General features: G+C 51.6%; 1 protein-coding gene across 1 annotated transcript in view; it reads left to right on the top strand.

Moving 5' to 3' along the window:
• Positions 1-11,302, top strand: part of Lrp1 (LDL receptor related protein 1) — an 82,257-nt gene that overhangs the window by 7,090 nt on the left and 63,865 nt on the right. The window contains exons 2-6 of the mRNA XM_005358010.2: positions 1,651-1,773; positions 4,168-4,305; positions 6,136-6,255; positions 8,429-8,557; positions 8,672-8,935. Of these exons, the coding sequence (XP_005358067.1) occupies positions 1,651-1,773; positions 4,168-4,305; positions 6,136-6,255; positions 8,429-8,557; positions 8,672-8,935 (774 nt within the window). The remainder of the gene's footprint in view (positions 1-1,650; positions 1,774-4,167; positions 4,306-6,135; positions 6,256-8,428; positions 8,558-8,671; positions 8,936-11,302) is intronic.

Below are 11,302 nucleotides of genomic sequence, written 5' to 3'. Positions count from 1 at the left end.
CCTGGGTATAGTCCTCCCTGCCAGAGATGGGGATGAGGGAGACAGGGACCTGGGTACAGTCCTCTCTGCCAGAGATGGGGATGAGGGAGACAGGGACCTGGGTACAGTCCTCCCTGCCAGAGATGGGGATGAGGGAGACAGGGACCTGGGTACAGTCCTCCCTGCCAGAGATGGGGATGAGGGAGACAGGACATTTCAGTGAGGTCATTGGACTCTCTCCTTCAGAGCCCTGACACACTTTTCTTCCTCTCGGCCCTGCATTTGAGTTAGTGATGTACAGTCTCCCCAGGAACTGTGGCTCCTGAGGGGTTCATGACCTTTGCACCCATCTGGTTCAGTGCCTGGCACAGAGCTGGCCTCCAGTGTGTGTCAGAGGAACAGAGACAGGCTTGACCCAGGTGGAAGAAAAGGAGATGAAAAGCTCGGAGATGAGACCCCAGCCCTGGTGTGGGTAAAAGACTCCTGTGCTGGCCATGGCGACAAGGCCACAGATGACTGAGGGCTGCACTCTCTACGAGCCTGGAGTCATGGTTAACAACACAGGCTGCTTTTTCAGAGGGCCTGGGTTCGATTCCCACCACCCAAAAGCAGCTCACACCCATCTGTAAGTCCTCTTCCAGGGATCCAGTGCCCTCTTCTGCCCTCCTCAGGCACCAGGCAAACATGTGGTGTACAGGCACACATGCAGGCGAAACACCCATCCACATAAAATAAAACTTGAGAGAGAGAGAGAGAGAGAACCTAACGTCGGCTGAGCTGGTTTTGTCACTTGCCACATGTGTGATTCTGGGCAGGTCTGGCCCAGAAGCTCTGGGTTAGCCATGCTCTGCTTGTTGTCCTGGGAGGAAGACTAAATGATGGCAGATGGAAAGAGCCGATTGATCAATTGCCCCCAGCTCCGCACATAGCCCTGGCAGCCATCGCTGTCATAGAACTGGGCCTAAGGGTAAAGGATGGCATGAGAGGAGTTAATGCCAGGTGGTTCCCATGGATGGAGCCATTCCACAGGTGAGGGACATCAGAGTTAGTCCCTGTAGACCAAGCCAGCCAACACCCTGCCTCTGCTGGGGAGTAATCTTAGATCCTTTTATCCCCTGCTTTGTGATCTGGTCAACCAGGGAAGCTGTGCCTTGTGGTAGAGAGTGAACCTTCTACCCTCTCCCATCCTCCTTGTCTGGCCCCGTCTGGCCGTCCTCTGCAGGTAACATCTCCCAGCCACACTGTGTGCCAAGGGCACCTCCACAGTTCTCGTGTGGGGTCCAGTGGTAAGGAGTTGGAGCTGGGGTGATACGCCAAGAGGCCAGGGGTGTCCTTGAGGTCAGAGACGCGGACCGGCCATCTGTGGGCTGCCAGTGGGGACAAGAAGCATAGCAGTCACTGTTAGCAAGGTCAGGGGGCCTGGTGTCCAATGAGAAAACTAGAGCCCCAAAGCCTTTGACCCTGAATCCCTGGGGTGGAGGGGCACACCACACAGACAGCCTGGAATACTTGGAAAGGGGCCATAAGACGCTCTTGGAGGCTTCTCCTTTGCCGCAGGTGCACTGTATGGAGGATTGATGCTGGGGAAGGAAGAGTCCTAGGAACCCCCAGGGTCCAAGAGTTGGTTTCCATCCTTCCTTTACATACCCCCCTTTCTTTCCTTGCCTTTAGCCCCTAAAACGTGCAGCCCTAAGCAGTTTGCCTGCAGAGACCAGATCACCTGCATCTCAAAGGGCTGGCGATGTGATGGGGAAAGGGACTGCCCAGACGGCTCCGATGAGGCCCCTGAGATCTGTAAGTACCTTTTCTGAGTCCCCCTCTCTGAACCCTGGGCTTTTCTCTTTAATTTTGTGCGCTGTTTGGGATAGGAGCAGCCCATCTCTAGCCTGGCACGGACCTTGCTCTGTGGTTGTATCTGCCAGTGACACAGCCAAACGTGTTCTCTCCTGCTTCTTCAAAGTACCTAGCATGGTGTGAGTAGCAATGGCACCTTGGATTTCTCCTTTGGCTGCTACATCCCCAAGGCTGTTGGGGGTAGTACACTCTGGGCTGCACCTTTGCCACAAGGAGATAACCACTCGGCCCTTTCCTCTGAGAATTTTCTCCTTCCCTGATTTGAAGCTTCTCTGGCACTCGATGTGTGGCCTTCAGGTTCTGCCAGGTACCCTTCTGCCCTTAATCTCCCAGGCCAAAGGACACTGCTCTTGCTTAGTCCCTGTACCAGAAGCCCCACCCCTGTGCCCTTTCCGACACCCTGCCTTCCCCTGCCCCAATAAGTGGTGTAATCAGAGGCAGCTGTTTAAACTGGGAGAAAGGTCCCCACCCAGCCTTCACCCTCCCAGTGGCCAGGAGGGGGCTGAATTGCATGGAGGATTTGCTGCAGGACCCCAGCGGAGTCCTGGGGTCTCTACCTTCAGTATCTCCCCTGCATAGCCAGTCCTGTCTTTCCCCCCTGGGTTTCATCCAGCTCTGTTCCCATCCCATGTCCCTTCTGATACCTCCAGCATAGTTCTCAAGGGTAGTGTTCAGAGTGGAAAGAAAGCCCCCTGTTCTTCACCCCTGTGCCTGGCCTGGAGGAGTAATCACCAGGCTATTAGGCCTGGAGCCTCCTCTTGTCTCCACCACTTCCCCCTCGTGTTTTTAACCCTGTGTGTTGGAAGGAGAGAAGGCCACATGGGGGCTGGGAGAGTTTGTACTCTTCTGTTCCTTCTTCCTTCAGTTTGATGCAAACCGTGTTTTATTGAATCCCCACACGTGTTCACACACACGCATTCCCCCAGACCCTAACAGACTCCACCTGGTACAAACACCCACCAGACAAAGGCTCCAGTCGTTTTATAGCCCACGTGCTCCCAAAAGTGGCTGCAGAAACACTCAAACCGGCCAGGTGGTGGTGGCGCATGCCTTTAATCCCCGCACTCGGGATGCAGAGGCAGGTGGATCTCAGTGAGTTTGGGACCAGCCTGGTCTACAGAGTGAGTTCCAGGACAGCCAAGACTGTTACACAGAGAAACCCTGTTTTGAAAAACAAAACCAAACAAAAAGAAGCACTCAGACAGACGCCCAAACACATGTAGTAGCACACAGCCCCAGATAGGCTCACAGAAAAGATGGTATAGAAACCTCCTTGCCTAGAACCTCTGTCACTCCACGCCTCACTCGAACCCCTCCCTGCATAGGCGGGGTCAACAGCAGCACAGACACACCCTTTCGTACCCTGCCTGTTGGGGCTGTTGGTGTCACCTCATCCCTCTGCCTGGCAACAATGGAAATGAAGAAGGATATTATCAGTAGACCGCGCCTTTTGACCTCTCTAGATCTTCCCATTAGGCCTTTGCTCTAGGCTGGAAGTCTCGAATAATATTTCTTAAAAGAAATATAGTCTAAGTCATATACATAATTCTTGAAATTTCCAAAAAAGGAGATAGCTAAAATTAATTTGAATGTTTTTACCAAATGCATCCAAAATATTATTTCAATATTTTACCTGTATAAAGTTATTAGAGATCTTTTTGCCTTAAAAAACTAGTATATATTTCATATGTAGATTTTGGATTTTTGTTACTGTTTTTTGTGTGGCTCTGGCTGTCCTGGAACTCGCTCTGTAGACCAGGCTGGCCTCAAACTCACAGAGATCCACCTGCCTCTGTCTCCCAAGTGCTGGGATTAAATGTGTGCACCACCATTTAATCATTAAATTAATTAATTAATTAATCATTTAATTCATTGTGTGAGAGCTGCTATGGCTGGTACAGTGTCTATGAACTGGCTCACTTCTGAACTTGGTGCTTCCCTTGATACTCAGCTCTGCACTCTGGAAACCGCAGGAAGGTGGTTTGTTTCTGTCTGTTTATCGTCTGAGCTCCCTTTCTGCCGGGGACTATGTTTCCTTGAGCTCACCCAGACCTTTCATTCCGCCTCCTGCCTGCTCCTGATTTATAGACTATGGAGGCTGTAGGGGCCGTAAGTGTGGAGCATTTAATTTAGGGTGGACCCTCACTTTCCTTTCACGAGGCTGTCAGTGTATCGCTGCGTCGTGAGTGCTGCAGGGGGTGGGGAGGGCAGAAGGCTCCATCTAGTCCCCACAGCGTCTTACCTTGATTTATCCCTCTCCTACCCACATAGTAGAGACGGCTAAACAACTACCTCAGGCGGCTTGGTCACGCCATCACATCTGTTTGCTCCTAGGTCCCCAAAGTAAAGCCCAGAGATGTCAACCAAATGAACACAATTGTCTGGGGACCGAGCTGTGTGTTCCCATGTCTCGTCTCTGCAACGGGGTCCAAGACTGTATGGACGGTTCTGATGAGGGTGCTCACTGCCGAGGTAAGGGTGCCACACGCTCTCCTGTGCGGTAGGTTTGTGATCTCTTGATGCAACATCTGGTGGGATGTTACCATCCAAAGACGTCCTTGTGCTTTGGTGGGTATGAGATGCTGTCCTCTTCCCATGCCCAGACTTGTCAATGAAATTACTGGGCCCCTTGGGCTTGGAGCTTGATCAAACAGCCCTATGGGCTTCAGCTGTGGGCCAGACTGAGCACTTTTCCTCTGGCTGTGTGTGCTCGGACAAGTCGCCTCTCTTCAAGTCCGTTCTCAACTATTAAATGAGAAGTCAGCGTTTTATACCGTTTTTAATAGTGGGCTGCCTTCTTCAGATGCTTTCTTACGTGACTCCTGGGTCTGAACAGAGGAGTGGAGCTGTTGTCGTCAGAGCTAGGGTTTGCTTCCCTGACCCTGCCAGAGTCCTAGGAGGTGTCCCTCACAAACTGCAAGTCTTGAAGGGACACAAGAGCTGCTCCTTCTTTCCCAGACATCCTCAGAGCCATTCAGACTGAGGAGGGGACATGAGTGACAAGTCACACTTCTTGACTGTGGTAGCGGTTTAAGCAGAATCCCTGATGTGGAAAGTGATAAACCTTCAGGCCTGGCTGTTGAGAGAAATACTCACCTGTCTTCTGCTCTGGGTCCTGGGCCTGGAGCAAGCAAAACCTTTGACAGGCCTTGAGGGGGTGGTTGTGGAGGCGGGGCCAGTGTCATATGTCATACACATGTCAGAAAACATCTGTTTGTGGGAGGAGACACATCTGGATCCTTTCACTCGGGCTGGGACTGTGGAGCAAGGGGATTTGTGGGAGATTTTTTTTTCCTCCTTTCTTTTGGCTGATTTTATGCGTAGCTCTTGGGATGAGACAGAAAGTAAGTTGAAGGCTAACTTTAGCCCTGTGGTCGGTCTTAATCAGTGTTGTATGCTCGGGTGTACTTCCTTTTCGAATACCCTTTTAGTTGCAGAAACAAATAAACAAAAAACTTGGCTTGGACCCTCCCCAGATACTAGAGAAGCCCACCCACCCAGAAGGCCACCTTTCCAGATTTCCCAGAGCAGGCAGCGTTTACCTGCTTGGCCAAAGACTAGAAAGACAGGCGGTGCGTTCGGACTCACAGATCAGAGGGAGGCAGAAAGAATAACTGACCCCCCCACACACACTCCTGGCAGGCTTAGTGCTTAAAACACCTTAGCCTCTCGCAGTTCCCTCCTAGGTGGGGGTGTGAAGCGCTTGGACAAAGGGGTCTTTGTGGCTAGTCGCCTGGCCCCAAGCGAGCCCTTAATTGGGTCGCTGGGGGGGGGGCACAATTGTCCTACCTCTCCCCACCCCTGCCTTACCCCCTCTGTCTCTCCTGTAGAAGTGGGTCATGGCAGAAGGAGGAACTCCTCTTCTTCCTCCGTCTGGACTCTGGATCTCCCTTCTGACTTAGAGCAGCACCCGTAGGACGGGCAGAAGCACTTGCATTGCCTGCCCCTTCTTCACCTCAGCTGGAACTGACATGGTGCAAACACAAGGCACACGAAAGGAACGAGACTCACTGCCTCTTCCTGTTGACCCTGTGAAAATACCAGATGCCGTCTTAGGGGGCACGGATGGTCCAGAGTGACAGAGCAAGGAGAGACGGGTGTCAGGCCACGGTTGGCTGTGTGGCCTTGTGTCTGCCGCACTGGCCCTTTCTGGGCTTTGTAAAATATTGCTCCTGCTTCCTAAGCGTCCTCCCTCTCTGGCACTGTGGCCTTTACTTCAAAGTAGTTTGTGAAGAGTGGCTGGAGATGGGGGAAGGTTGGTATCTTGGGGTGGCCTGAGTGTATCTCTCCTGTCTTGTGCAGAGCTCCGTGTCAACTGCTCTCAAATGGGCTGCCAGCACCACTGTGTCCCCACACCAAGTGGACCCACCTGCTTCTGTAACAGCAGCTTCCAGCTGCAGGCGGACGGCAAGACGTGCAAAGGTATGTGAGCGCGAGTGTGTCCGCGGGTGTCTGTGTGTGTGTGTGTGTGTGGACTGGCTGCCGGGTGGGCTGAGGCAGGGGGATGTCTGGATGTAGTGTGGCTGTGAGCCTTGAGCATCGCTTTCAGTGCACCTCTAAAATGTCTTTGCACATGAATTTTGTTGTAAAAAAAAAAAATTAAAACATTAACCAGATGGTTTGGCTCACACCTGTAATTCCAGTACTTGAAAAGCTGAGGTAGGTGGATTACTATGAGTTCCAGGCCAGCCTGGGCTACAGGGTAAAAACCTTTCTCAAAAAGATCAAAGTTGGGGGCTGGAGAGATGGCTCAGAGGTTAAGAGCATTGCCTGCTCTTCCAAAGGTCCTGAGTTCAATTCCCAGCAACCACATGGTGGCTCACAACCATCTGTAATGGAGTCTGGTGCCCTCTTCTGGCCTGCAGGCATACACACAGACAGAACATTGTATACTAAATAAATAAAAAATAAATATTTAAAAAAATAATTTGTAAAAAAAAAAAAAAAAAAAAAGATCAAAGTTGGGCTGTAGTGGCTCACACCTTTATCCCAGAACTAGGAATTGAACTCAGGACCTCCGGAAGAGCAGACAGTGCTCTTAACCTCTGAGCCATCTCTCCAGTCTCTATCCCAGAACTAGGGAGGCAGAGACAGGGGGATCTCTGTGAGTTCGAGGCCAGCCTGGTTTACAGAGTGAGTTCTAGGACAGCCAAGGCTGAGAGAAAACATGTCTTAAAAAAACAAAAAAAAAGAAGAAAAGATTGAAACATTACAGATAGAACAAGCTTCCTTAATGATTCTCTTCCCTTCTGATCCCGTTCTGAGGTACAGTCTCGTAGCCGTGTGCTCTGCCCCTTGCCAACCCTCTGTTGTGTGCGTGTGCTCACCAAAAATCTAATTGCAAATCTTGCTTATGTGTGTGTTTCCATAAGTAACACCACATTGTATGTATCACTTACAGTGTTTCTCACTCCTCAGTACATTCTAGGGCTTCTCCCCTACCCCCCGTGGTAGTTTGTAGAGATTTACCTCATTCACTAAAAAACCACTGTGACGTGTAGCTCTTACCACAGCTTACTTGGCCATTTCCCTATTGATGAGTAAGATGTTCCCAGTCTTTCCTCTGTCGCAAACAATGCAGACTTTTCTGTTTTAAACTTGCCTGCCTCAAGGCTGCACAAACACGACCTCCTTGGTGTAGCTAACCCTGACCACTCTAAATCATGCCCTGCAACCTGGCTTTCTCCTTTCTCCTTTTTTTTTTTTTTTAATGTGTATCAGTGTTTTGCCTAAATATATTTATGAGTGACACACGTGTACCTGGTGCCTCTGGAAGACAGAAGAGGATGTTGGATCCCCTGGGACTAACGTGGATGATTGTGAGCCTCCATGTAGGTGCCAGGAACTGATTCCAGGTCCTCTGCAAGAGCAGCCAGTGCTCTTAACAACTGAGCCATCTCTCCAGCACCTCTGCATTTTTTTTAAAGATTTATTTATTTTTCTATGTATGAGTGTTTTGCTTACACGTGTATTTGTGTACCATGTGCGTACTTGGTGCCTGAAGAGGTCAGAAGAAGGTGTAGGAACCCCTGAAACGGACATTACTGGTGATTGTGAGTCACCATGTGGGAGCTGGGAGCAGAACCCTGGTCCTCTGGTAGAGCTATAACTGTTCTTAACCACTGGGCCTTTCCTGCAGCCCCATGCCTTTTATTTTAAACACAGTGCTAAGGATCAAAGCCAGGGCTTTGCACATGTCAGGTAGGCGCCTACCACAGCCCCTTTACCCTTATTTTTTCCACAGCACCGATCTACCACTTCTGGCCCAAGCTTTACCTTGTATTTCCTTTATTATAACATCAGCCTTCCTTTACTACCAGAATGTCTGCTTCATGAGGATGGTAACGTAGTTCCGTTGTCAGAGTCACTGTTGTATCTACTGTGCCCACCTCACTGGTTTTCCAAGAAATGTTTTCTGTATGAACAGATGATAGTAGCGTGAGGGAGCAGAGTAAATCCCAAAACTGCTTTCTGGCCAGGAGGTTTGCACATCCCAATGCCGTCGATTCTGCCAAACTGCCCTTCAGCAGGTGGTGTCTCAGAGCACCCTTGTTATGCTGGACGACAACTCTCTTGTCTTTTTTTCCCCTCACAGATTTTGATGAATGTTCAGTGTATGGCACCTGCAGCCAGCTTTGCACCAACACAGACGGCTCCTTCACGTGTGGCTGCGTGGAAGGCTACCTGCTGCAGCCGGACAACCGCTCATGCAAGGCCAAGAATGGTGGGTAGGGCTGTCCCATGGCCTCAGAGCCGGGGACCTGCAGTGCAGCTCCCCAGGCAATGGCGATGTCAACAGTCGGAAGTCCCAACTGACCTTTCTCTGTCATGTCTTCAGAGCCAGTAGACCGGCCTCCTGTGCTACTGATCGCCAACTCCCAGAACATCCTAGCTACATACCTGAATGGAGCCCAGGTGTCTACCATCACACCCACCAGCACCCGGCAGACCACAGCCATGGACTTCAGCTACGCCAATGAGACCGTATGCTGGGTTCATGTTGGGGACAGTGCTGCCCAGACACAGCTCAAGTGTGCCCGGATGCCCGGCCTGAAGGGCTTCGTGGATGAGCATACCATCAATATCTCCCTTAGTCTGCACCGTGAGTCACCTGTTCAGTGGGCAGGGGAGAGCGGGGGAGATGGGCAAGAGGGACCCACTTGGGAAAATTAGACAGAATGAGCCCTGCCTGGAGCAGGAGCCCAGTGAAGATGCCTCCAGCAAAGGCAAGGGGCTTGATGCCTCTTTATAGCAGGGCCCGAGCGACGCTACCTCCTGTTACACTCTGAGCTATCTCTGGATGGCTCTTGCATTTCTGGTCCAGGGCTAAGGGAGGCCTCAGTGGGGAAGTGAAGGCTGAGAGGGCAATGAGTGGTCACTCTCTGGGGACCAAGGGACTGTCCCATCCTTGAAAGAGGAGTGTGGGTTAGACTACAGAGGGGCTTTCCCATAGAGCAGGAGCTGGGACTAGGGGAATAAAAAGATAAGGATCTGGAGAAGGGTCAGGAAAGGGGGGTGTTAAATAGCGGAGAGCAGAGGAGCCTGAGCCTGGCTTTCTTTGGGTTATCGTACCCTCAGGAGTATGGCCAGAAGGGACTTCCTACCACTGGGGAGGTGCCAAGTCCCTGAGCCTATTTCCGGTCCTTGGCAGTCAATGAGAATAAGGGAGGAGCCATGAACTGCTTGGACATTTAGGATATGCCGGCCATTCCCATTCAGGCTGTCTGCCTACGTAGCTTTACGGCCGCACAGGGAAGAAGGGTGTCATGGGATGGGCTCATGCCTAGCTGAGTGTACATCCACTCCAGTGTCATTATACAAACAAATAAAAGCTACTTCAGAGTTGACAGCTGGCAGGTCATATTCCCCGAAAAGCCACATTGGACTCAGGGGAAGGATCTGTGGCTAGTCTGTCCCCAGCCCTCAGATGTAACTGTATCTCTGACCCTGAGTAAACCAGAGCCTCGCTGCCTCAAATTTGGTTTCCTAAGCTACACAATGGGTTAGTGCTAGTCTGTCCAGGTCTGATAAGTCGAAGTGAAAGTTGAGTGGTAAATAAAGTATGTAACTCAGGGTTGCGGACTTTAGATCCTCGTGGTTTCTCCTTTTGTTTTGTTTTGTTTTTGCTGCTGCTGGTGCTGAACCCTGGGGCCTCACTGGCAAACGCTAAGCGTGTATTCTGTGGCTGGCTAAGGCCTCGGCTCCTATGGTAGATCCGGAAGTGCCTCTCCCTGGGCCTGTGAGGTTCTCCCATAGAAAGCAAAGGTCCCGTGAGGTCCTGAAGGATTTGGTCTAGTGAGAGGGTCCTTTTGGGGATGGTGGAGCACAGAGGGGTTGTTACTGTTTGTGGCCTCAGGATACCGCTCAGACATTGGCGCTCTTAGTGTCTAAGGGTCCCCTGTGATTGGATGTGTGTCCTTCTGGAGTGCTGGGCTGAAAGCTGCCAGGCACCTGAGGGTGAGCAGCTCAAGGAGCCCTGTGTGGTGAGATTTTTGACAACTGCCCAGATGGTGTCCCTTGTTCACTATCCATTCAACAGGCCTGCTTGGGCAAAAGACACAGCTGCCTGAGGGCCAGACTGTGGTCCACTGGGTTCTCCACTTCTGTTCTGGCCTGGTCCATCCTCCTGACTTCCTCCCCACAGAAGCAGGAAGTAACCTTGGGTAGATACCCCTCCCTTGGCAAACAGATTTGCCTGGCCTCCCCAGGCTGCCGAACTTTACTGGGCCTCTGGGGCAGAGTTCAGGAACCTGGAAGAGACCAAGGTTCTTGGGGGAAATACGCTAGAGAGAATGAGCGGGCTCCGTGTACCCCAGCTTTCCTGTTCCTCTCTACCTCATCCCCACCCCCACTCCTGACGCCAGAATGTCTGGCTGTCACCATGAGGATGGTTGTTTGCTCTCATCCCACAGACTAATTATGGGCCCTGAGTTGAAGATGTCGGAAGAGTCTCTGTAACACCCTCCCCCCACCCCTAGTACATCCCCTTCCTCAGGAGGAGGCCTGCCCTGGGGTCAGGGAACTCCAGGGGCCCAGGAAACACCTGTGCAGGGGGGGCTGCTGTCCTACAGTTAGCTCCCTAGAAGGTGAGGGAAAGTTCCTTACTGTGTGCCTTCTTAGTCTTCCACAGTAGCTCTCCCTACAATCCTCCCTACACTCCCGATAGTCCTCCCCACTTTCCCTACATTCCTCTCCACACTCCCTACAGCCCTCCCTACACTCCCTACAGCCTTCCCTACACTCCTCCCTATACTCTGACAGTCCTCCCCATATTCTCCCTAAAATCCTCCTCACACTCCCTAAGTCCTCCCCACACTCTGTACAGTCCTCCTCACACTCCCTAAGTCCTCCCCACACTCCCTACAGTCCTTTCCACACTCCTCCTCACACTCCTCCTCACACTCCCTACACTCCCCCTACACTCCTCCTCACACTCCTCCTCACACTCCCTACACTCCCCCTACACTCC

Source organism: Microtus ochrogaster, chromosome 24, assembly GCF_000317375.1.
Source record: "Microtus ochrogaster isolate Prairie Vole_2 chromosome 24, MicOch1.0, whole genome shotgun sequence".
Lineage (NCBI taxonomy): Eukaryota > Metazoa > Chordata > Mammalia > Rodentia > Cricetidae > Microtus > Microtus ochrogaster.
This window is presented reverse-complemented; position numbering and strand designations above follow the sequence as displayed.